The sequence below is a fragment of the Octodon degus genome, unplaced genomic scaffold (genome assembly GCF_000260255.1).
Source record: "Octodon degus isolate 3935 unplaced genomic scaffold, OctDeg1.0 scaffold00001, whole genome shotgun sequence".
Taxonomy (NCBI): domain Eukaryota; kingdom Metazoa; phylum Chordata; class Mammalia; order Rodentia; family Octodontidae; genus Octodon; species Octodon degus.
Window position 1 is genome coordinate 24,556,618 of NW_004524577.1, and position 27,477 is coordinate 24,584,094.

Below are 27,477 nucleotides of genomic sequence, written 5' to 3' on the forward strand. Positions count from 1 at the left end.
AAAAAAAAAAAAAAAAAAGATTCATTATGGCTTAATGACAATGTCTATGTAAATTTAAATCGCAAAAATAGTGTCCTAATCAAATCATGCATTCCCCCGGCCCCCCAGACAGGGTCTTTGCTCTATAGTACTGGTTGGTCTTGAACTTACTATGCAGCCCAGGCTGTCCTCCAAATCACAGCAATCCTCCTTCCTCAGCCTCCCGAGTGCTGGGACTCCAGGCCTGCACCACCACACCCAGCCACAAATCACACAGTTTCAAATACCTTAACCAAGAGTATCATCAAAAATTCTACTTGAACACACATACTACCTGAAATCGGCAAGTCTTTTTAGTTTTAGTTCTTCTTTTCACCAATAGGTGGCAATCTTTATTGCTAAAACTATTTAGGCAAAAAATTCAGATTCAGAAAAACAGCTTTTATTCTTTCCTTCCAAGGTTCACCACTTTTTTAAACAAATGAACTATTTCACAACCAGCTATCTGTAAAACCAAAATATTGCTAATTTATTAAGCTCCCTGTTTCTAGCTTTGTAAGAAATAAAGTACCAAAAATCTCAAAAAGAAACCTAGCAAATGGACAGAATAAAAGAGACTTGGGGACGGAGGTGTCGCTGAGGATGGTTTTGATAGCACCATGACCTTTGTAATTGCAGGATGAAGTCTCAGAACACCCAGACCCACGCTATTGACCGTGGAATGGCTTATGGTCAACAGTATATAAGTCATGACATACAAGGACAAAAGAATAGAGGAGGCTACCAGAAGACATTTTCTGAGGAGCAAGAGTTTGAAATGCAAGAGGAAATGGTATCGCAAACAAAGTACTACCTAGTGGTCTTTCTGTGTGGGACCAACATGTACGACCACTCTGCCTTTCACTGAACAGAGTCCATGAGTGTGTCTTAGAATTAGTCAGTATAACCACTGTTACTAACTTACGTAATTCTGCTGTCGTTTAATTTCATTTCTTCTATGGACAGGCTCAAAGAAGCAAAAGAAGAGTTCATTACTATTCTCCATAAAACACTGCTTCGCGTAATTTTCAACTTGTTGAGTTTGGCCCTTGGTCTCTATTTCCTGTGGCTAAACAATCTCCATTCCTTTCATTTTCTTCAGGTTTAAATATATCACTTAGGTCTAAGCAACCCTAGTTTGTATTTGTGTCCAATGTGCTTTTTCATTTTCGGAATAGTCTCACCAAATATTCAGCTTCACATGCTCTGTAGACCCTCACCTTGATAGAGTGCATCCATTCTGTTTCACAGATGAGAAAAGCAAGGTTAAATATGTTGCTTTTCTTGGGTCACACAATTAATTTGAGCTGTTAGGACCAATGGTTGGCCATGGGCCAACCTGTGTGAAAGTGTCCCATGTCAAGCACGCACAGTGAAAAGGGACGTGGCACTGGCCGCTTGGCGATCCCGTAACATCAGAACCAACTATTCTAGGTATCTTCCAGGCATCCAAAGGACATACTTTTGGCCAATTCAAAACCCAACTGAATTTTTTTTTTAAAGCATATTTATCCAAATTCTTAAACTTCTCAGAAAGGACAACCCTAAATGCATTAATTTATATTTCAATAAAAAAAAAATTATGGACCTGGGTGTGGTGGCATACTCCAGTAATGCCAGCACTTTGGAGTCTGAGACAGGAAGAAAGCCCTGAGTTCAAGGCCAGCCTAGACTACATAGCAAGACCCTGTCTCACAGAACAAAAAGCAAACAAACAAGAATTATTAAATATATGGAGGACTTTTGTACAACAGTAGTTCCATTTTCCCCTCCAACAAGAAGCTCTTTATAATCAGAAAATAAGAGCAAGCTGACAAGACCTGCCATATATTGCACCCGGTTTTCTTCTTGGATCCAGAAATGTAAGCCGTCCTTTTGAAGAGAGCAGCTGAGTCTCAGAACCACCCCAAAGCAGGGAGACTTGGATGCCTGGTTCAATCTGGCAATGGACTGTGAGTGACTTCACCTTCCGTTTCGCCCCCTCAATAACAGCTAGGATGCCCTGTACCCAGGGATGCAACTATGTTGATAAAATTGCTTGCTTACTCTGTGTTTCTTGGAAGTTTAACTCATGGATTATATTGCGTGATAGGATATCACAGAATTTTAGATGGCAGTGAGTTAAAGCTATGACTTCTTACCTCTAATCCCTGATTGTCACATTAGAGCCAAGAAGTTCAAATCAATGCATTTTTCAAAAACATAAGTTGCCTGATAACTATTATTAGAAGACCAAGGAAGAAAAGTTTAAATTAACAGCGGCTATCACCAGTTAACGACTCAACAGCAGCAGTAATCCCGTCAGCATGAGTTATGGTTGTGGTCACAGCTAAAACTCCTCTGTACCCACAGAGACTTAACTTACTACTTGACATTAAAAAAAATGCAGTTAGGAAAAAGGCTTGCACAAAGACCACTGAGCAAGCTTAATATTTCTAATTAAAATAAATAAATCCTAAAGTCTTTAATTATGACCCATTGAGGTAAGAGACTTTCAACACATACTTTCTGCTAAATCCCACTGAAAGAACAGAATTTTCCATCACTCAGTTGTCTCCATGTGAACACACAACTGCTTCACATTCTTTTTTTTTTTTTCCTACATAACTGGGGATGTGTGTGTGTGTACGTGTGTGTGAAGTTATTTCCATTTTTAAAGGCTTAATATGTACAGTAAATCAAAGCCCACCAAGGATTGGTGGTTAGCAAAGTTTTGGTCTGCTTTGGGTAAGCACATATTATTGCTTTTCCCTAACTGTCAAATCCGCAAGAATTTAATCTCGGTAGAGAATATAATTAATGTAGTCACAGAACACTTTAAATTAATGCTTTAATTTAAACTACAGCTGTTTAATCTTCTCATTGGAAGAGACCAGAATACCTAATGCTTGAATAGAGAGGAACAGGAAGTCAACAAGAGTAAAGGGAGGAAACTGAAGTTACTCAATTGTCCATGAAGCTTAAGGAACCATTTTATAGAGTTTCAATTAAGCACTCCTCACCCCCCCCCCACACCCATCGGATGAGCCACAGGCCACTGCCTAGATCTGGCTCCCCAGGCACTCTGATTCCACCAGAGGGAGGCCCCCAAGTTACTAGAGCGCCAGCCTGAGGCAGAAGCCCGGTAGAGGGGGCTCATCTAGATGGTACAGCAGTGGTTTCTGTTTGTTTTGGTTAGCACCCAGAAAAGCCTCTTCCAGGAAGGGAGGGTGGGATGGCCTAAGCCTACTTGCTGCAGTTGGTTCACATATTCTCTCAGTGACCATGTTGAGCAGAAAGGTCTAATTGTTAGTACAAATTCCTAGCGGGGGCCCTCTGCTACTTCTGCCCTTCTCTATAAACTGAAATCTGATTTCTGCAGACATGTTTGCTGCAAATTATGGAACTGCTTGGGCTCCAGAATGAAATGGCTCATTCAGCCCCAGCTGTGGTAGAAGAGAACTTTTAGCGTCTAACCCCACCCTCTTTTAATTCATTGCAATTTCCCTTGAAGAATTTTCTAGGTTATGACCTCCAAAGATGGTTCTTCCCAGAGCTGAATTTTCTCTAAGGAAAATCTTCTCATCTAGCAGTTCATAGGCGAGGACACTTTCTTTTCTTTTTTTTTTTTTTTTTTTTTTAAACAGGAAACAGAACTTCAAAACCATTCAAAAGTTTTATGTGTGTAATCACAGCTACAGGACAAATCTTTCCTTCATCAAAATTATACTTAAACAGTTAAGTAAGGCTAGTAGGTTTTAACATGCCTATCAGAGAGATCCAAAAAATAACAATTGTCCGGCTCCAGAGAACAGAAATACACGTTTTACGCATAACACAAGCAAGAATCAAAATGGACCTTGCTCTTTCATCGTGGCCTTTTGCAAAAATTGCGACAGTGGACCAGTGGGAATTCTGGCAGAAAAAGAATCCCATCAGAGACTGGCTTTTTGTTTAAAAAAGAAAGAAGTCTTGCTTATGCAGAAAATTCTTGCTTTTTTTCCATTATGTGGTGTCTGGGGGAGGGTGGGAAGGGGAAGGCTTCCTTCTGTATCTGTAGAGCACTGTAATTTGCAATGACTCAAGCAGAATATACATGAAATGCTAACTCTCAGGCAGGGGTCAGCAAATTTTATTCCCACTTAGGTCCAGTTTTCTCAGGCAAATCTGATTAAACCAAAACCAACGGTTTCCCCTATAGGGGCACACTCTCCCACCTGCCCAGATGCTGAGGACCAAGTCCACAACATCGTGAGCTCTCCAAGGAGACCTCTACACAGAGAAATTCTTGGCTACCCTTCAGCTTGGGGACAGGCCCTTGGACCAAGTCAACCTAGTGGTGAATTTTTCCCTAATTACAGCTATGAGGGGCACCCTAACTCCTAAGTAGAATGGAACCACCCATCTTGGGCCACTCCCCTCTTTTCTTATCACCCCACCTCCTAGAAGTAATGTTTCAAATAAGATCATTACATCCATCTTGATCACTTTATGGAACAACCCAGAACCTAGGATCTTTCTTCTGGCTTCAAGCATTATGACCATGATGTCAATGGAAATCTGACTTTTTTTCTGATGTAAGACTTAACTCAAGGCCACATGAAAAAATTCAAACCCTGACCTCGGGTCAAGTCCCAGTGCTCAAAGTCAGAGCTGTTGTTTTCTCCAAGAAGAGCCATCTTTTCCCCCACTAATCAAATAAGATGCGTTTTTCTAGATGGGATTTTTCTACAAAGCAATCCGAATCTAGACTTGAAAACTAAGAATATATGAATAGCTCAAGTTTTGCTGAACTGATAAGGGGCCATCGAATCCTTGTCGCACTGTGAGCAATGCTGGAGATTCCCTTCCTCCACCAGTTAGGAGGGTGGGGCTGAGCCCAGGCAGCAAGCTCCATCTGCAGGCCTTTTCAAAACAAATTTTTTGAGACTGGCATGGTGGTGCACACCTGTAATCCCAGCTCTTGGGAGGCTGAACACAGGCGAATCACTACGAGTCCAATCTACGTAGTGAGACCCTACGTAGTGAGATCCTTACTAAAATACAAATAAATAATAAAATTTTAAAAAATTATTTTTTTTTCCTCAAACCAGAATGGTGTTAAATTGCTGAGACTGTGCTCAAGCTTGCGCAGCTCCTGTCGCAGCCTCCCAAGGAGCTGGGATTACAAGCACGTGCCGTCACACCTAGGCCTGCCAGTGCGTATCCAGACACGAGTCTGCCGCAAAGAACTGCTCCTCCCCAGCTACCAGCCTTTGACTCTGGACCAACTTCTTTTTCTTCCTAATCCTCCACCAGGGAACAGGTCTAAGTCAGCTGAAACAGAGCATAGAGCGCAGAGCACATCCTCAGCGCGGGCCTGCACACACGAGAGTACAGTGTAATGTTTAAGGAGTTTCACACCTTTAATTTCAGAGGTAAACGTTTCCTCTCCAATGTATTTAAGAAAAGGAAAAGGTAACATCTAGATGTAATGAACTGAGAAAATGGGGGGGGGGGAGGATGCTACATGTACTATCTTTCCAGCCAATCAAAAACTTCATGTAATTATTCAACTACATGGGCACAAATGAAAGGTCCAGAATAAGACGACAAAATTAATCAGAATCTGGACTGCCACTGCTGAAAGCATTTAATATTAACTTCTCTTTAACTCTTTTATAAACAAAGATTTCTTTGCCTTCATGTTAAAAGGCTTTAATTACTATAACTATCAACCACCCTCATTTCCTTCTCTCGAAAATTACACAGTAAGTGGGAGACGACGAACCCTGGAGGTTACTAACTGCACAAGCTGGAAAATAAAATTTACAATATTTGACGATGTGAACTGAACATAGCATTTAATGCTGATAAAAGACAGTCCCTTGGGACCTGCTGAATCAAGCGACTCCTGCCATTTAGCTGAGCAAAACGTTTGGTTAGATTTTAAATGAAGCTTAGGAAACAGAATGAGTGGGGTTATCTGAGAAGTTGGGAGGGCATAGTCTTGCATTTTAAAAAAGATCACTGTGAAACTGGCCCCATCCTCGCACTACAGCACATGAAAGGCAATTAGGTCCACTGTTAGACTGTAACAAAATGAAGGAGGGAGGGAGGTGAGGAAGGGAGATGGAAGAAAGGTTGGTCGGCCCTCTTTGTTAATGAAAATAAGTTACTCAAAATTTTAATTTTAATTCCCTACGTTTGAGAATTAATTTTGGAATTCACCAAAAGAATTAAGTGAATAAAAAAAAGGCTGACTGATGACAGCTCACTTATTTAACCAAGATGTGACAGGCCAAGAGGTCACACAGATCCTGGAAACTGGTAACAGAAAACAAAAGTGAGCATTTTTTGCACTTTTATGAAACTTTTCCCTAACAAGGGCCAAGCTTAGCTGCTTCCAATCACAGAGAACTAGAGCACTGCGGTCTGACAGAAACCAGCGAGGTGGCTAAAAACCTTACATTTTAGGCTCAAGTATGTTTATTAAACCTTCTTTACATGTAAAAACTGACCCACTTCCTTGAGTTTCCCTCAGGGAAAGATCAGAGCACAAGTGACAGTTATAGTTTAACTGGGTGAAACCCCAAGCAAGGAAGACCAGTAAGTGTCAGCTAGAGCTGGTTCTCAATCCCATGAACCCCTTTCCAAGTAAACCAGTAAGCACAATTATTGTGAAGGTGCGTCAGAATAACTAACCTAATAACAGCTTTTACATATTGCCTTATATATTGCCCTATCAGATCTATCTATGCATGTAGCATTTCATTTACATTCATGAATTACATGTAAATACTATCTGTAGATAGTTATGTTATCTATAATGTGACACTAGCCATGGTTAATATTTTAACATTTAAGACCCAGAGGTTCCAGCATGCACAGGGAATAAAATGTCCTATAAAATAGACCATCTCAAGGGCCAGCAAGATATCTCAGGGGACTAAACACCTGCTCAGGCAAAGCCCAGGGACCAGGATTCGATCCCCAGCACTGTGGGCCAGGCTGGCTCCACCCCCAGGCGTGCTGATCTGGCCACCGAGACCTGGTATGGTGGTGCATGCCTGCAATCCCAGCACACTGAAAATAAGAGGATCACTAGGAGTCTAAACTGCCTAGTGAGACCCTGTGCCAAATACAGAAAAGAAAAAAAAAATAAATAAAAAATAAAATAAAATAGACCTTCTCCTGCCTGTCTGTTGTTTAGATGTCCTTCTAGAAGGCAGTACTAGCTAGGAGTTAATCTGCCTTTCTCCCTAGGTCACCCCCAGCTGATGAGAGCTCTGGGTTGTCACCCTGTGTCACATGACCACTTGCCAACCCTCTCGGGGTACAGCACAGCACTGCTGGAATCCAATCCAACTTCTTCAGCAACTGTGTCGCGCCAGTCATTTAGATGGCTTGTTACATTCCCGTCTCCTTTTCTCCTCAGAACTCCACTGCAATTAATCAACTTGTCTTTCACTATTTACTGCTACGAAGAAGGAAGATAATTTTGTCCCCTGGTAGCAAACATGTTGCCAAATAGTTTGACAAGGCACTCTAATATTTTTCTAATTAAAAAAAAATGCCAAAATATATCAAGAGGTGGCCTTTCATGGATTTCACATTCACAATATGAAGACATAGCTTTCAAATCTGCACACAGGCACGAACGTTTAATTTTTTTCATCTCACTTATCTGGAGTTCCTAGTCACCAGTATGTAGAATTCTCCTATTAGACCTCCTATGGATCCTCTTCTCATTTTAAGTACTTCTTTGGATTGTGGAAGAACTTCATCTGCTCTTATCTTTCGCAACACAGATTTTAGTCCTAGCTGTGTCAGATACAGATTTTAAAGTGCGGTTGCAGTTTTACTTTCTTCAATCAGTGTGATCCTCCCGTCTGGATGGAGCAATCAATCATTTGCAGTAGGCTCAGTTAGGACTTTCCTGTTTTCTAAGCACTAAACAAGAAGAGATCTTGAAGTCACCAAGGTGTTTGCTCTGAAGCGAACAGTTCCCGGGCAATTCTCAAAGTGCTTTTCATTTTTGCCGTTTTTACTGGCCTGAGGATAGATCTTCTCCTGCCTTCACTGCCTGGCTTTCCGGCTGCTGCGTGACCAAGAGCCTAGAGTACTGAAACTCTCATTCAACACAGATCTTTCTAACCAGGCTCTTTCCCCACACTGCTCTTCCGGAGGAAGCCCCTCAGGTTCCTGCAGTCCTGGCCCCCACTCCACCTCTCCTCTCAGCCTTCCTATTTTCTGAGCTGTGACCTCCCACTGAATAGCAAGAGCTGCCACAGAGATAAGGAAGAAGAAGAAAAAAAAAAAAAAAGCCATCCCTGGGTCAGCTTCGTAAGCCCTTTCTGAAATTATAAGCAGTCAGAGAAGTCTTGGGTTGGCCTGTTTCGGTGGTCAAAGCTTTTCCTAGTGTATCTCTAAACCCAGGTCCATTTAGTTTACAGGAGATACTGCTGCCAGCTAGTTCCAGTTTTTATATGCACTGAAAATATGTTTTCCCTCCGTTTCCTAACAACTGCAGTAAGAAGAAGCTCTTCGGAACTTCAAAAAGCTCTGTCAGGATTACCAGTCAGGGGTAATAAACCAGGGAACTAAGAAATTTTCTCAATTAAAAAAAAAAAAATAAGCAAAAATAAAAGCCCCCAAGGAGCTTGGCCCTTGGGGGCTCTCCCCGTGCAGCGTCGCACTGCGCTTGTCAGCACCTAGACACACACGTCACCTGTGCCCTTGACTTGTCCTCCCTCATCCTCCCCAGTCCTGGGGAGTGAGGTCCCAGAAGCACAGTGTTTGTGTTATAAACTTGGCAGTGGTTGACTTTCCTGAGAAATAAGATTTGAATTTCAAAGGAATTTTTAGTAATTTGCTCAGTCTTTTCAAATGGTCTTTACTGCTAACTCTGACAACGCTCAGGTAAGACACTCCAGGTTCATCTGAATCAACTCGAGATTTCCCAAACCTAAGGAGGTTTTTGGTGGCTGTTATCCACATTCCAAAACCTAATTCTTATAAAACCCTCAGGTTTTTAGCTTGTAAGTGGGTAAGCCCCACTTTAATCAAAAGGATATGAGACAGAAATAAGAAAATTTGAAACACACTGAAACATCTGAAGCAGATATTAAACTTTCCCAAAATCAACAGAAATGGTGAGTAAATCTAGGGACAATGCTACGTAACTTTCGAGTAACCTGTTCGAGGTATATTTTCATACTGACAAAAATTTCATCACATTATCTCCTTGTAACTCCCCCCTTTATTATGTGGTTCTTAGCAAACATAAGAAAATGTAAACTGTAAATAAAGTGAAGGTGATTTTTTTTTTGTCGCTGCATGAATAGAATAGCTGATGAAATTCAACAGATAAAACAGATCATTTAAGATCAACCAAAAAACAGAATTCAGGTATTGATCACGTTATAAAGGACTGCTCCACAAAACCCACAGGTCTGCGACTGCCTGCTCTGCCTGGAGAGTTCATAAACCCCAGGAATGTGCTGTCACTATAGAGTTCCTTTTCTTTTTAAATATTTATACAATAATCTGAGCTTCAGCTTCTTGGTCTCAAAATGCTTGCAATGCGCTGTCTTTGTAGGGTGAGTGTGAAGACCAGAGGAAAGATGGTTTGAGAAGGGCCAGCAGAACGCTTGGTAAACAGTTTAAGTCTGCACATTTTTAAAGTTCAACTTAGAAAAGACACTTTCAGCAATTAAGTATATCTATGAGGAAATTGGGAATATTCACTGCAATAAATATATCCTTTGATATGCTCTAACCAAATTCATCACATCTCACCCCTTGGTATTCAGTAGATATTCCGCAGCAATAAAATCATAGTAATCTATTCTCTTTGAATGCTTTTTCTTCAAAGACCAGAAAAAAAAAAACAAAAACAAGTATTACTTTTTACTACCTAACATAACATGGTAATGTTGTAAAATACTTTAAAATCATAACTTTGGGCAAGGGAGACAGCTCAGTGGCACAAGTCCCTGCCTGGTAAGCACAGGTCCTGAATTTGATTCCCAGTACCAAAAAGCACAATAAAATAAAATAATAAAATTATAACTTAATACTCATGCACATATTCAACTGTGGTTCTATAGTTAGGATACAGGGATAGAAGTAACAGTTTCAAAATAATTAGGTAACAATAAGGTCAAAGTAAAATCTGCTCAACTCAGGACTCCTAATAGTTAACAAGTTCATGTCTTATTGTAAGACCTAGTACAGTACCACCACCAACGACGTAGTACTACCTGGAAGCAACAGTAAAAGCTGTACTTTACCAAAAACCAACCACCTTTAAGTTGTGCTTCTGCGTCAGCCTCCCAAGTCCCTTCTTCTCACCCACAAGCTGCTGGGCTGCACTGTTGGAAGAGCACTAACATTTGATACTGACAACTTCTTTTTCTCTGAGTTTTATTTCTCTAACAATCCTTATGCGTAGGAACAGGGAAGTTAAAACAAAACAAAACAAAAATGGCCAAAACTCAGAAGCCAAAATTCAAGACGGCATCTAGCTTTCCAATTAGAGAACAATGGGATTGGAACAGCTAAAAAATTTACAGGAAGAAAAGCAGGGTAGAAATTCTGACTCAAATAGATCACAAAAATTTGTATTTCATTTGTGCCTGTGTGTGTATGTGGTGTTTTGTTTTTTGTTTTTTTTTTTCTATTCTGAGTATTTGGTTTGATCAAATTACAAATGGTCACTGGCAATATACTGCAATAAATTCACCATTGCAACTTCAGTATACATCAAACTGGAACAGCGCAGGACAATCCAGACGCTGCACAATGCATGTATCCATCAAGAATAGATAAGTGGATAATACAAACGCCTCTGAGCAAAAAACAGTACAGAGAAGGTATTCCTCCCGAAAATGACAGCCAAACTTTGGGTGGCATAAAGCCACTGGGAAAAAGTTCTGCATACATAATTAAGCAGGAAAATCTGTTGCTTGTTTTGTTGTTCACTGCAGTTACATTTTAACAATGCATACTGTTACACTTTGTATCACAATGTATGTTACATACTGTATCACACTCTTAGCTGCTGTTACAGTTTAACAACGTACACAGTGCTATACAATGTACCACAAGGTATATTTGGTTTCTAATTCCCATTAGAGTTTAACAATGTATACTGTTTCACATTGTATTGCAGTGTACGTTTTGTCCACAGTTACAAAATTATATTTAACAACGTATACAATATGTGATATAGCATAATGTATGTTTTACCTTTAATCAGTTTTATTTTAACAATGTTTTCACTTATATCATTTTCCTTTACATAAGTTGACAAGCATGAATAATATGCAGTGTTCTCTGACTACATTTTGTTAAGCTATTTCACATTTTAGGTAAATTATATCCAAGTAATTGAAATAAAGTCAATTTCTAGTCACTTGGTCTACCTCTACTCGATTATTCTTATCATAAGCCTAAAGATCGCTGTGAAATAAAATGTTACTCATTCAATAAAGACTTTAAAACATTAAGATACAAAAACATCACATAATTGGGCCCATTTCTAGCTCCCACCAGGCTATTTTCTTCTAGATCAGGCTTCATCCTTTCTCACAGAAAGCTGCTTGAAACAAAGATCAACTTATGTACAATAGACAGCTCTACTGCTAAAATGCTTTATTACTAAAATATGATGACGTAAACAGCACTGCATACGGCATTCTTATTTGCCACAGGTACATAATCCTCCCCCTTATGATGCTACTTAAGCTGATCTAAGTCACCACTTGCTTGTTGAATTTCAGAATTTCTAATGTTTATTTTTTTCAAACGCACACTCACTGGTGAAGTGCTTACTAATCAGAATGTCTCCTGGCTTAGACAAAAATAGATTCACCAAATAAATCAGTAAAGCCTTGAGATGTATCAAAGAAATTAGATTGGTAACATCTTCAGCTTCTAGGAGTCTACATTTTTCACAAAGAAAATTTTATTATAGGCCCATCTTGGTTGCAAGTGAACAAAATAGGCTCCTGCTAACTTCTGCAGAGATCCGAGGGCATCATTCCAACTGGACAGATTCACATATTAGACTCTTTTATCATTTGGGGAAAAAAAAAATGCCTAAAGTCAGAAGCCTAAACAAAAGCAAGTGAACACTGCAATTCTTCCAAATTCTGAAGGATATGTTCCAAGATCCTTTGTGATAGATGCCGGAAGCCAGGGAGCACCAAACCCCCTACTTCCTGTTTTCTTGCTACCCACACATACCTGTGATTACAGATCAATTTACAAATTAATATAAGACAGTAAACAAAAAATAACTCACAATTAAACAGGATAAATATTGCAATCCACTCTCATAAAGGCTATGTGAAAGTGCTCTCTTGCTTGCGATATGCAATTGTACAGTAAGATTTTCAGGCTGCAAATGACCTCCTGGAACTGAACAGGGACAGCAAAGGACAGGGACATGAGCGGCGGCTGCTGCTGCTGCGGACCACTGAGAGAGCGCAGCTTCCCTGCTCAGCTCAAGGACGCAGGTCGCTGTAATCTGGCAGAGAGCTTCTCCTCAAATGACGTCACCCTCAACTTCAGTCACCACAGCTCCAGGAAAGAAAATCAGGTCCTTGCCTTCAAACAATAGCCTGGGGGAGGAGGGAGGCCATACCCAGGGCACCCTGACTCACCCCCAGCCTCTGCCTCTGCTTGTAAATTCCTCAGGTGGCTGGGTCAGCTCGAGACAGAAGCCACCTGCTCTACCAGGCTCGAAAGGTTAAAATCCTTTTTCTCGTGGTCAATTTCCCTTTCAAGTAACCGTGGATACGCAAATTATTAATTACAGCTAGCTCCCTGCCTCATGTGCAATTTCTGAGGGAAGCAAATTACTAAATTTTAAGTAAATAGGAGAAGTGTTTTAACAAATCGAGAATTTAGTGACAAGAACGCAAGCACTGATGGATAATCTCATGGCGAAACACTGCTGGAATACATCATGGAATACAATAAATGAATAATACATGCTGTGATTGCAAAAGAAGCAGGTAGGCTCACTGGATTTTACCAGAAACAATGATCACATCTGTTTTTTTTTTTTTCCAGACTTATTCTTTCAATCAATTATTTTGATACCTTTTAGAAATATATTTTTTTATTTCCTATCAAAATGCAAAGAGCCAATACCTATACTAGGTAAAACATTTTGCAGCACACTGCTGGCTTCTCTGGTTGGTAAGAAGTTCAGAGGCAGGGCTCAAGAGTCCCATTTTCCAAGTTCTGCTACATTTCACAGCTTTATTTCCAAGAAGAGAGTTGAAAGAAGGAAGAAGCTTCTCTCATATGGGGAGGAACCTCTCAGACAGTCTACTTCTGGCCAGAGTCTAGTGATAACCTTCTTTTAAAACTGGAGGGTAAAGCCAGGCATGGTGCCACACACACCTGTAATCCCAGCACTCAAGAGGCTGAGGCAGGAGGATCACTTGGAGTTCAAGGCTAGCTCGGGGTACAAAGTGAGTTCAAAGCCAGCTTGAACTGCATAGTGAGACCTGTGTCAGAAAGGACAGAAACAATAATGAACAAAACACACACACACACACACACACACACACACACACACACAAAAGGAAGGTAGCAGGGTGTGATGGTGCACATCTGCAAGCCCACTACCAGGGGCTGAATCAAGAGGCTAAGTTGGGTCCCAGAGTTCAAGACCAGCATGGGCAACATAGGAAGACTGTCTCAAAGGAGAGGGCAGTTACTGAGGCTCAGCAGCACCCAGGGAACCGTGGCTAGCTTGCAGGCCAGTCTGAGCACCTCTGTCCACGCATCTGCCCATCACTGTGAGGCTGTGTGTGGGTATGGGTGTGTATCCACAGGAGAGAACCACATGTAGTTCTTAGACACTGCTGTTCAACCTCCTCAGTGAAAGACAAAGACACATAACCCAGCCTAAGTCAGGTGGAAGAGGAAAAAGAAAAAAGAAAAGAAAAAAAAGGACAAAAAGACTTAATTATGTAAGAGAAGACAAGAATGCTCCTTTCTTGCCATCACACAATTTTACACTCCAAAACTTTTCAAATGAAAATGTACGTAGGCAAAAACACAACACAACACAACCCAGAGCCTCACAGGTTCCAAAACTTTCCACTTAATGCCCTTCTCACCCTAACAAGAGACTCCTAGGAGTTACAGAGTCTCACTGCACACTAAGGGTCAGTGTGATACTACACTACCTTTCCAAACTTTCAATTCCTCCTAATTTCTCATTTATACTCAGCATTTCTTGTTCTCAATACTTTCAGGAACATCATCATGGATCTCTTCCTTGAATTCTGCTAAAAATCTTCATTTTATCTTTCCATGTACTAAGAAAAAAACTGAACAGGCTGATTAAAAAAAAAAAAAGTCTCAATTGTCACATTACATGAGAAAGAAAGCACTGTAAAATAATTTAGCACCTCTAAAGAGAAAATCATTTTTCCTATGGATTTTCTTGATTATATCCAAGTAAACTTCATACCTGATAGCAGTTATCAAATGCAATTTTTGTTTAGCAACTACTTTTTATAAAATCTTTTGTCATAATCTTGACAAGATAATTTTGCTACATCTTTTCAATAATCCCTAATTCAATAATCCCGAGATATTTTTAGGATTCATCAACCCTTTGCAGTCTGGGACAAATTAAGTTTTTTTTATTCCTTTTGAATGAGGCTATTTAAGGAAATGTTGCTAACTTTTAAAAAAGACAAATGACTTATATAATTTGGGGAAGAAAAGATATGTATTTATACTCAATCCGCTAATGAAATGATACAAGAAATGCCAAATTACACAATTAGGTACAGACTCAAGGTTTTTTGATTTACCTGTACAGAAAGAACTTGCTTTTTAACTGTTGGATGGTAAAAGTTATTAGTAGACTAGTAGATATAAAACAGAATGTATTTCTTGGATCTATTCAGGGAGAAAAAAGGATTTTTCTTCAAGTATATTTTTAGCAAATTCTTTCACATTCCCACAATGGTCTCAATCCTATTCCCAATGTCAAAAGACAGCTTCTGTCCTTGCATTCTGTTCTTATTCATTCATGTTAGAAGAAGCCAACATCAAAGACACTACAATACCAGTAGTATCAGAATTGCTTCCAGAAATCTTCTGTAATATTGAGTCAGGTCTACTCAGTATCTTTGACCCACTGCTTTAAACTCAAGTCTCCATTCCTTTCTCCATCTCTGGAGAAAAAAAGATTACTCAAGGGAAAAAAAAAATCTGGAGATGTTTTAGTGGGAAAACCAGCATTCGACAAGAGCTTCTTGTGTCAGTGAGACACGGAGCATAAGAAAATCCTTACAGAAAGAGCTATGCACCGAGCCCCAGCGTGGACATTTCCAGTACACAGTGAGTAGATTTTGAATAGAGGAGGCTTCCAGTGAAGAAAAGGATCCAGTGAATTTTATTTTCCACTTATTAGGGCCAAGCAAACTATAGGTGTTAATGCTACAAATGACAGTTCTGAGGTAAAAGAGAAAAGCCCTTAATTCACGGCTAACTCGAGGGCTGCCTTTTAGCATAAGCTACAGTGATCCTGGAAAGAAAACCAAGGCACAGACAACAGCTTATAAAAAGTGACTTCTCTGCTGAGTTCTGTGGTCTTTTTTCTTCTCCCCATTTTCCTACCCAAACCGTATTCACTAAATATGCTTACATTAGACTTACCCCATCCTTCTCCAAAGTCATTATTGAGATACACCAATTACAAAAATAAGAATGCAATGGGTATTTAATTCAATGGCACCTGTAATAATAGTGCTTGAGACATTCACTAAATTGGTTCTCAGATACTATCTCTTTAGTTTTATAGAAACACTCAACCCACAAACCTTTACCCTGTAATAATTGGCCCAGGTTTTATGCACCTTATATATAAATTCAGGTTAGGTTGCCCAGATAACTTCTTCCCAGAGCACAGCAGCCCAGCCCAAACCTTTCTGAAGACACACAGACAGATAGACAGATAGACAGACATCATTAAGTAATCCTCCATCAGTGCTGACCTTGTTGTTCAATGTCTGCTTCAGCTTTTGAAGAACCCGGTGCGACAGGAAGGGGCCGAGGTGGCCTGGGCTTTGGAGTGGGAGGTGAGATTTTTTTCCTTCCAATATACTCAACGTAAGTTCCCGGGAAGTCTCCCCTCTCCCCAGTGGTTTCATTATAGCCATTTAACCAGCCAATTTCTTCTGGCCGGGCTTCCTGCCCATCACTGAATCCAAGTGCCACCAAGGACCCTTTGTTTACAGTCAGAATGTCCCCCAGGTGGAGGTCGATATCTTCTTCTCTTTCCTTTTTATAGTCGTACAGCGCTCGGTACTGGTAGCCCTCGGCACTCATGTCTGCAGGCGTTACCACGCAATGGATGCGGCTGGTGGCACGCTGCAGTCTAAGTTTGCGTTCTGACAGCAAAGGAGTTCAGGGAGGGTGCTAGAATCTCTACTAGGTGTCCAGCACAGGACAGAGGGCCACTCTCCACAGGTTTAAGGGGAGAGCTGACTGGCCATCCGGCTGTCCATCTGTCCTCCATCAATGGCGTAACTGGAGACAGTGTCTGCTTCCCGAGTGCCACAGGCCCCGCTGGCTTTCCTCTCAGCAACTTGTCAACACGTTGACTCCAGGCTGCCTCTCACGGCGAGGCCCAATCCTCTCTGACGTTCTTGTCACACTGTCCATCTGTCGTCTGATTTTACTGTTGCACTCCACACTTAGCTTCACCTAGCAAGAGAAAAACAAGACTTATGAATGAACATCACACTTTGCCATCTGCGTGCATCTGAATTTCTACTTCCATTCACCAAGTATTTAATCGATTTGGCAGATGCACGCAGGCCAGGGCACGGCTGCACAAGAGTGAGTACACACGACGGAGATTAGTAAGACGGTCCGTGCCTTCTAAGAACACTGGGCGAGGATGGGAGGAGGGGCATAGGCATGTGGCAATGTCTCAGACATAAGATGAGTACACAGGGAACCAAAACATTAGGTCACCACTGTAACAGAGGCACATGCTAAATGCTACAGGGATCAAGTGAAGGAGAGGTCACATCAAACTGCAGGTATCTGAAGACAGAGCGGAATGTGTGCAGTGATCTTAGGTACAGAAGTGAGTAAGCACATGCTGTGTTCTGGGAAGAGCTAGAACAGACAGTACGATCAATCTGAAGCCAAAAAGGGCAGGGCCAACCTGGGCCGGAAAGACAGGTAGGAGCCACCTGGCACCACACACGCCCCTGTGCAGACCATCCAGTCCACCACAGGGAGCTCTGGGAGGGACCGGGGAGAGAGTAGCAGGTGACTGGAGCGGCACCCGAGCACTCTCCAGCTAAAGAACCACGGTGCATGAGAGGGACTTGGTTTAGGGCAAGAACAGAGGAGAAGAGAGTGGAGGGAAGGGTGCTGCAGCAGTCTGGGCAAGCGGCCAAAGGGCATGAACCTGGGAGGCCGTGGCAGCAGGAATGGAAAGGAAAGGGCTGAAGGAAGAGGCATCTAGGGAAGACTGCGTGGGAGGTGGCAAATGCTTGGGGGGGGAGGGTGTGTGACCCTGCCTTGCCGCCAGGAATTTGATGTCAATACCCAGCAAGGCAAAGCTAGCAGACTCAGGGAACATACAAGATGCAGGCCTCCAGTGGCTGCTGAAAACCAGGGCTGCGATTCGGGGCAAGGGACACGGAGATTTGGTTAACAATCTACAAATAAAGTAAAGATGAATTCAAAGTCAAAAAATCATCCAAAGATCATCCACTGAGGTTTAGGAGCCCAAATGAGAGTCAAGCTTCAAAGTCAGTGTCTCACCCCAGAAACAGGGGCAAGAGGATCAGGGAGTGACAGAGGAGCCCCGAGTAAGTCCTGCATGAGCATCCATATGGGGGAGACTAAGGCACGGCTAGCAGATCTGGTGCACTGTGGAATCATCACCAACTTTTCAAGAAAGCAGAGGCTGACAGTGAGGACAGTGACAAGATTTTCAAGAGTTAAGAAATCTGAGGAAATAACAATGGCTGCTAGAGAGTACTCAATAAAGATACCTGGATGAAGGGGGATGGCCAAGGAGGGTGGTTTTGTTTGTGTTTTTAAGCACAGTGGAGGCCGAGCACTGCACAGTCAAAGACTGCAAGACCGAGCTGGGAAGCCCAAGTGTACAGCTGTGGACCCGCTCTGGATACCGTTCGCTTCCCACCATTATCTTTATCATAAAGTATAAAAGCAGCCAAAAGGTTTCAGTTAAATTGGAAGCACAATAAAGGAATAAAAACAACAGCCATACAAGTTTAGGGCACTATGTCAAAGAGAGCTTTTATAAGTTTTGAAGAGTGAAACACTTCAGAAGTTTAATATCATAGGCACTCTTCAGCGTAGGCAACAGAAAAAGCCAAATTGAATCACAGTCTAATTGTTATGTTAGCATTCAGAAGTGTAAAGTATTCAACTTTACATGGTTAAAACCTCTTAGTGGTAATACAATAACACTCTTAGGAGAGTTACACATGAAAAGGAAGCAAAAACAAACAGTGGAAGCTTTTGTGTATCAAGAATATTAATTTGGGTACTCTAACTTTGCATTGCAGTCATCAGAGAAAAAAATTAATGCAACCAGTGAAGCATATGAAAAAATAAGCTACATTATCTGTCTGAAGAAAGCCTCCCCTTATGAAAGATCCAGAATCAAATTAAATATTCCTTGCATAAATTCACACAAAAATGTAGAACCAGCAAATCTCATTTTTAGTACTAATGTGCTCTGCATGGAAGAGACACAGAGCTCTAAAGAACATGGAAATTTACATATCCCTAAATGCTCGGAAACCAGGCAATATGCCTAAGAATAATTTAATTCTTCCAAATCTGCCTTGAAACTTTTGTGAGCTTTCCTGGCAAATGTATGTCTTTTTGGGTGAGGAAACAAACAAACAAAAAAAAATCCTAAACCAGGAGTCTGGACAGCTAGCTTCTTCCTAGTGCTTCCTCAATTTCAACCACCCAGCAGGCCAGTTTACTGGGATTCTTAACAGAACGGGAAGTACAATGATTCACCCCTGCCCAGGCCCCCACTCACCACCAATTTAACCATCAACTGAGCCTGCTCACAGCATACCCATGTGGCCTTGCACATCCCTCACGAGAGGATGCCGAAGTAAGAAAAAAACCCATGACTTCAAATTTAGCAATTCTGAAAACTACGCTGGAGTCCTTCTGGAGCTAAATCTGTATACTGGGCAAAAGAACCTAGAGGCACCTACACAGGCTTGATGCCACCAAGAGCCACGCACACCATACGTGCAGTGAAACCTAGGCGTCTCTACAAGCGAGGCTCTGCAGAAAAGCCTCACTTTTGTGTAAGAAAAATCCTGTGCAAATCTCGAGTCCTGGTCTGATGCTAGAAGCCCAGACTGTGTATGACTCTAGGACTGCACTCAGAACACACCCTTTGTGCCCTCTGAGATACCACAATCACGGCCAGAAAGGATGGATGCAGACAGGGCAGGTTTACCAGTTCAAGGTCAGCCACAATTCAGGGCAATGTTGTAAAAGAGGAGGAAGAACAGATGAATCATTTATTTGGGTGGGGACTTGATCACGTGAAGGTCTGGTTCACAGAACTTTGCTGGACAGAGGCAGCACACACCTCTGCCTGACCGCACACTATACTTTCTCCTGACTGCCACACCCATTTTAATGACTGCCACTGTCATCATCAAATACTTATTATTGAAGTTGTGCATATCAACCACATTCAAACCCCACATAAAGTGGTGCTTACTTTATGACAACCACATAAAGTGGTGCTTACTTTATGGATGAGAAAACTGTGGGACAGAAGTTTATCTTGGCCACGATATATTCAGTGATTAAGAGGGCGAGTCTTTATTAAGATTTAAGTAGGCTGGCTCCAGAACCCCCAGTTTTACCTCCATCTGAACCTACTGCCTGAACTCAACTTGTTTAGGCAATCAAGGGCAGCCTAGGTACTCCGTGCCAGTGCTGTCAGCGACGCAGAGTCCTTGCCTTACCCAAGCTGGCCTCTGCAACTAACCTTGAACGTCTGCCTTTATTCTCAGACAGCAGCCTCACTGATAGTGTTCGGCTCTTTCACACAAAACTAAAATAAAAAGCCATTATGACTCGGCAGAGGTCCCACCAAGCCTGAGCCTCTGCGCCGCGCCACGCACATTTGCTTCCAGAGACTCCATTCAGAGGCATCCTTGCCTAGGAAGTCCATAAACCAGTAAAGAAAAGCAGCCCTTTGGAAGGCTGCCCACTTCTCACTAGAAGCGTAACTTCTGACACCTGGCATCTGTGTCCCCTGTCACTACCCTGGATCCCTCATTTTCCAACAATTTTCCAACAACTGGGCTCCTTCTAGCAAGACATTTACATGTGGATCAGAAGTCTGGGGACTGTCGGATCTGCAGGACTAGCAACTTCTCTTCCCTCACCCTCAAACTATGCCCAGAACAGTGGAAGACCCGGGTGTCCGAGGCATGGGGCAGGACCTGTGTACAACTCCCGATACCCATCAGGGGTCCAAACTATCAGGCTGACAGACACATCTTTGCCAGATTCACTAGATTCTGCCCATTCTCTTTGGTTGCTCATTCAACTATTTTCCCCTAGATCCAACATATTTACATAACCCAGGTTTTTATACATGAATAATATTCATTATATACAACTTAGTATTTACAAATAACCAAGGCAGTTTTGTGATATAAGCTCCACAACATCCATAAGACACGGTACCCTAAGGTATAAAGAAATCCTATGAACAAATATCAAATTAACTCCCTCACAAAACGGCATATGCAAGTTTCCTCAAGGGAATCATTTTGCTCCAGTCTTTTGACCCTTTTGACGTCTACTTGCAACCCCATGGATTGGAAGTACATTTTCTCTCATGCTAATATACTAAGCAATTCTTATTGTTTTTAAAATAAAATCATTTCTGCCCAGGACATGCCTAGGACCCTGCCCTCTGAGAGGCCGAACCAGAAAGAATACAAATGTGAACCCAGCCTGAGCAACTCAGTGAAACTCAAAATTCAAAAAGGGCTGGGGACGTGGCTCAGGGTGAAGACCCTGGGTTCAATCCCCAGGACTGGAGGGGGAAAAAAAAGTTTCTGATGCTTGACAAACAGTAATCTATGAGTACAGCTGCTTCAAAGGGATTTTCAGTTTAACTCTCTAACCTGCAGGCAGATGGCAAAGAACCAAACAACATTCCTCGAAAGGCCCTCTGATTTTATTGACCTACCTCACTACTTTTTCACAAAAGACATGATTTGCAAAACTGGATGCAGAAGCAGGAATAAAAGATATTTCAGATCACATAAACTAAGTTGAGAATAGTGCACATCCTAGACACTACTTAATCCTGAGATGAAGGTGGTTGGCGCTGGGCAGCAGCATAAAGTGGGTTTTTAATAGAGGCAAGGAGGGTGTGGGGAGCTGGCATGCACGCAATCCTATATCCTATCCCACGCCCCAATGTACCAGCTCCAACTCTAGGGCAAGCTCTCCACCTCAATGCAGTCTTTAAAAGAACTATTGAAAAATCTCTCCACCTACCACATTTTTGCAAATTGTACAGACACATACACATACACATACACACAATCAAACCAACAAAGTTAAACACCCTAGTAAACAGAATGAGTTAACATACTTTGAATTTAAACTACTGTAAAGGATTTGGTGAATTTTACGGTATATGAGTTTCATCTCAATTAAATCGAATGAAACTGATCAGCTTACCTTAAGCTCAAAGTTATAGGCATCAAATCTCTCAATTCACTTTTTCACCCGACTAACTGGCTAAGGAGAATATGCTAGCCGCTGCCCTATGTGGGACAGGGTAGCTAATGTAAGAGGTCACTGGAGGCTTCAATCCCTGTCCACAGCCCATGAGGGAGAGGCAGCAGGTAACCACTCTACAGAAAGCCCAGTGATAGGCACTGTTGAGCTCAAGAGAAGAGCAGAGTGACCCCAGCCCAGCTGCCAGCACCCCTGGATCTCAGTGGTCATCGCACAGAGGTTGAGGGAAGCATTGTTTGAAATGCAGGGCTGAAGAACAGAGCCCAGCACCACAGCAGGCCAAGAGGCCATTGTCACAGCAGAAAGCTCCCGCTCTGGTGACCACAGAAGATGAGTGGAGAAGACGCCATGAAGTCCCCTGTCCTGTGGAACATAATGCCACTCCTGAACATTCTTGGCAAGGAGGTCATCTGAGCAGAGCTACAGACAGGCCACTGCCCCCATCACTGCCTAGATAGCTGACCCTGAGTAAGGCACTTAAACCTCTCAGCAGCAGTTTTATCACCTGTGAGATACAACAAGCAAACTCACACCTCCCAGGGTCATCATGAGGATTAAAAGAAATTGTGCATGCAAGCACGTAGCTTGGCAGTAACAGCCTGATACAATTAACACCATCTTGGGGCTCATTTTGCTCCAGGCACAGTTCCGGGCTGCACATGTGTCAATTCATTTTGTCCTTAACGCTCATACTAGGCACAATCATCACCCTTCATTTGCAGCTAAGAAGAGAGGCAGAGAAAGGGCTGACAATGTCCCTGAAGTTACACAGCAAACTGTAGCTACGGTATTAGCACTACTATTGGTAATAATAGTGCTAGTAGCACAGAATGTCACTTACTGCCACTAACATGACTTGGATTTAAAATGGGAACAGATATCTTCCGGGGGTTTTCTCGCAAACTGCTGCTAAAGGCTGCACACAGTTCTCACTGAATCCCGAAGCAAGTTGAAATAAAACGTGCTGGCCGTGGATAAAGGCTGCAGCTGACCTTTGTCCCAGGAGTTCTCTCTCCACCCGAGGGTATCGAGGGTATCGGTGCCTTGGTGGAGGCCGGAGCCAAGGAGACCTGACCCCTCTCAGAGCACAGGGAGGGGCAGTAGGTGGCGCAGTTAGGGAACAAAACTGCTCCTCAAAGAGTTCGTGGACTACCTCAGAAGAGGAGGGGAGCAATACAACCCTCCAGGGACTGAAGGTAGCTGCAGCCTCATGGACCTGACCAGAAGGACGGCAAGGGGCAATGCCAGCCACCGCAGGGCATCTGGGTTTATCAAGACACTACTCCCCTGGGGCACCCTCCACAGACTCCAGCCAGACGCCTTTGCCTTCAATACTCTTTGCGGTGATCATTAACTTCAAAACTATTTTGACTACAGGTGCTTATGGGTATGTTTTTGATTTATCTTACAGAAAACAATGATGGCAGCATAAAATGTGCAAAGGTTCTGTTATAAAATGTGCAAAGGTTCTGCCTTACCCTCATTCCACCCTTTCACAAAAAGATGGGATGGGTAGCTAATATAAGCCAAATGCACAAGTTTGTAAGTAATGCCATGGTTTATCTTACAATTCATAGGGCTCAGTGTACATGAAATGACTTTCAAACATCACTCTTAGGCAAGTTATTTCAGTAAGAGCATCGGCAGAATCCTGTCGAGTGATCCCATTAGGGTGTAGGTGGAAGAGGCTGGAAAAAAACCTAACAAGTACAGTAACATGAATACTTTAAAAGTTGGTTGGTGCACACTTATAATCCTAGCATGTGGGAGGCTGAGGCAAGAGGGCAGCTGTGAGCCTGTGACCACCCTGGGCTGCATGGTAAAAGTTCAAGGCAAGGTCATGTGACAAACACACACCACACACATGCACACGCACACACACACACACACACAAAAGTTACAACTTAGATTCTTAATAAAAAGTCGCAATATGATTTATATTATGTCTCCTAAGTTACAAACTAAATTAACCCTTTCTATAGATTGGCAACTTTCTAGACTCCCGGGACTTCACTGTCATTCTTCATGCTCTTGCTGCTACTGGCCTTAGGCCCTGCAAGAGAGATCTGACAAATCTACAAATATACAGGTACTTAAGCATTTGTCATTTCTGCTGCATTGTGTACACCTCAAATGCCAGAGAATTAAAAGTAAAAACATGCAAACATTATCGCAGCTTGCTATGTTGTACCTGTCCATTACGTCAATGGCTAACTCACAATCTATTCAGTAAGGCACACTTTGCAAATTACAAAATACAAACACTATAAAAGCTGGGCTAGAACTGCTCCTATTTTAAGGACCACACTTTCTTTCAAAGTAGATGCCTTTTTACAATACTCCCTTGAAATACCTGGGAGAGGAAAAAAAGAACTTTCAATCAACATACCAACCTAAAAATTACATGGCATTCATGGAAAAATTAAATTAAAGGGATGGCCAATACTTTTAACAGTATAAAGCTGGGCAAGTTGAATAGATTTGCACTTAAGCTTCAAAAAGCCCTTCAGAAATCAGCCAGGTGTAAGATGCAACTGGCATTTCCAGAAGATAAATGCCTACCTAGTCACCCCTGTCAATAACCAAAAAAAAAAAAAAAAAAAAAAGTTCTTGTAACTTATTGTGCCGCTTCTGTTTCTCAAAACCAACTTTACAATAGAAATGTATTGTTTTAAAAGCTGAAGAAAACTTCAATAGGAAGTGAAATGCTTGTTTACAAAAATCATACAGCATCACAGATATGAAGACAATGCTGTTACTATCAGCATTAAAAAAGATAAAACAGCTGACAGCAATATGTACCTTGTAGAGTGGTTATGCAACTAAGAAAAGGTCCCAAATTAAGATGAAAATTAAAAGTCAATACACCCATCCCGTTGAAAGCCAGTATCAGATGTATAAAACTTCCTTCCAAACATAAAAATCTATAGAATTGTATGAAAAAAGTAGTATCACCCTCTGGTGCCGACCTGCAACTGTCACATCAAACCTAAAGCCAGCAGGACAGTAGCCAGCACTTCTGCAAAGCTGGGAGCCTCCCCAGTTGGCCTTTCCAATTTAAACTTGGACTGTGCGCCAACAAAAAATTTTACAGCTTAAAAAAAAAAATCACTAAGATTTCTTTACAACGAGCAAAAAAACACTTGTAGCCCAAAGCTCATGCAACTATTATACCTAAGAAAGCTATCATATGCTTGCCTTTCAGGGGTTTATTGCAAGAACAAGCTGTCGAAAAAGTGCCAGTACCTTTTCCTGTGCTGAAGTCACCATATTCCTGATTTATACCTGAACATCTATCACCCAGAGAGACCGTCTCAGAAATGAACCTGTCCGCCTACTCGAATTTTTCCTAGCTAATAACCATCTTTAAAGTTGCCAAAACGTAGCAGAAGCTAATGAAATACTAAAATGTAATTGCACATAAAGCCTAGGTCAAAAAGCTTTGTGAATATCCCGCCTAACATCTAAAACTTGAAACTCCTCACACTGAAATGACAATCTCGTGCTGCATTCAAAACCTGGAACTGCTTTATCCGTTCCTACTTTGGACGGACTGACAAAGAGGAAAAGAATGGGTTTGGGGGAGCACCCTGAAGTCCTCCAATCCCCAAGTAAAGAGTAAACTCGCTGGCTCTGGGACTCGCCCGCTCTCAGAGTGTGCGGCTCCTCCAGGAACCACCTTTCCGGTCTTCACAGCGCCCGAGGCAGAATTCCCCCAAATCCAGTTCCTACACATTCTGCATTCAACATGTAACAACCATTCAGCTCACATCCTTGCATTTTTTACTCGAATTCTGGTTCTTAAAATACAATTCTGCAAGCAGATACCTGGCTGGAGCTGTTCTGCTCTCTTTGTCTCGCGATCTGAGGGGCAGTTTCTGCCTTGGGAAGTGACCATAGGAGCTGTAGATCCCACCCGCCTACCCCCCACCCCCGATATTTCAGCTCCGGCTCGCTCGCTTGCATGCTCTCCCCAGCCGGCTCCATATTGCTGGGCAGATCCCTCCAGTCTCGCCTTGCGATGCAAAAAGCTGGATTTCCGGGCAAGGCCGAGACCCCACCAAAGGTGCCTCCAAAAACCTGCCTCGCACAGGGCGCACAGTCCGGCCCTGGCGACCGACCGCCCGGAGGAGCACTTCCCCCACCCCGGAAGAGGAGGGCAGCCAACTTCGGAGGGCGGGGGCCGGGGCGCGCTCGGGGACCTCGGGGACCCCGCCTGCCTGCCGGGGGCCACGACCCCAGCTGCAGCTGGAGGCTGCGGGGGAAGGGAGCGCTGCTTCTCGCAGACAGGCAGCGGCCGAGGCGCCCTCCCCGGGCCGGCCCGGGAGGCTGCACCACCGCGACAGGGGGACCCTTGGAAGCGTGCGGCGGCGGAGGGGAGCCCGCGCTCGGTGGCACCCCGGGGCGAAGGCGTCCGCGGCGGGCAGGGCCACAGCCGGAGCGGCCGCGGCGCTGGCCCCGAGCCGGGAGCCCTGCCGCCCGCTTCCCGGAGCCGGCGCTGCAGAAGCAGAAGCGGCCGCCGGTGACAGGAAGAGCACGGCCGCCGCGCGTGCACGCACCGCCTCCCCCTCCCGAGCACACTCATGGGACCGCCGCGCCCCTACCTCCCCGCTGGCTCTTCCGTCGCGGACCCGCGAAGCACCCTCCTGAGCGCACGGTTCCCACGCGCCTCCAAGCCGGCCAACCTGCCCGTCGATCCCGGCTAGACGTCTCCGACGCACAAGTCCACCGCCCCTCCTGTGGCCGCCGCTTCCTCCAACTCCGCTCTAGCTGCTAGCTACTCCTCTCGGTGCGCCCGCTGCTCCGGCACCCGCGCCCGGCCCCGCCCCCGAGCCCTGCCAGGCCCCGCCCCCGATCCCGCGCCAATCAGCGCGCAGCCCCGCCTCCGCGCCCGCGCCGCGCCCTCCGCCTCTGCCTCGCCTTGCGCCGGGCTACCCCGGTTGGGGGTGCCGCTCCAGCCGGCTCGGCCCTCCGTCTGCCCCTTCTGCGGCTTCCCTCCACCGCGCCATGCAGCGGTGATACCCTGGGCGGCCCGGCCGCACGCTGCCCCCGCGCCGCAGCCCTGCTCGGTCCGGACTGGCCCGACAGCTGGGCGTCGCCGGGTCCTGGGGCGGGGGATCCCGGGAGGGTGTAGGCAAGTTCAGGCCTCCTGGGGCCCAGCTGTCTCCGGGCAGCCCCCGCACCTAGCAGATGGTTGGGGTGCGGGGAACGCGGATTCCAGGCTCGCCAGAGTCCGGGGTCCTCGTAGGTCCTGGCCGCGCCTGCCAGGCCTCCCTAGTGGGTCCGCTGGGGTGAAGGAGGGGTGAAAGGGTGAACCCGCGGGACGAGTGCCGGAGGCCTGCCTCGACTCCGCGAGCCTGGCACCGCTGCCTCGGGAGCAGGCGGGACCTCGGCGGCGCCACGGGCTCTGCGAGGAGGGCGCGGGCTGGCTGACCTCTTCGCTCCTGAGGTGACCGGGCAAATGTAGGTCGCTCGTGGTAGGGTGGGAGCTCGTGGTAGGGTGTTTCTTAAACGTGTGCGTTGTAAAAGGCACATCTTTAGGGGGGAAAAATTATTTAAGTTGCTTAAGACAAATTTGATGTTATATTAACCTCCCGCTGATGGTAGATGGAATAGTGGCATTTGTGATCCAATCTGTCCCATTAAAATCTGTGAGAG

At 43.8% G+C, this 27,477-nt stretch overlaps 1 protein-coding gene across 3 annotated transcripts in view; it reads right to left on the minus strand.

Moving 5' to 3' along the window:
* Nucleotides 1-26,610, minus strand: part of Pik3r1 (phosphoinositide-3-kinase regulatory subunit 1) — a 78,560-nt gene extending 51,950 nt beyond the window's left edge. The window contains exons 1-2 of one of the 3 annotated variants that reach the window (XM_004623031.3): nt 26,424-26,610; nt 16,014-16,725 (exon numbers count right to left, since the gene is read on the minus strand). In XM_004623031.3, coding sequence (XP_004623088.1) covers nt 16,014-16,347 — 334 coding nt within the window. In that variant the 5' untranslated portion in view covers nt 16,348-16,725; nt 26,424-26,610. Of the gene's footprint in view, nt 1-16,013; nt 16,726-25,647; nt 25,708-26,423 lie in introns of those variants that run through there. The other 2 variants (XM_023704838.1, XM_023704889.1) reach the window with 2 other exon arrangements.
* Nucleotides 26,611-27,477: the final 867 nt, after the last annotated feature.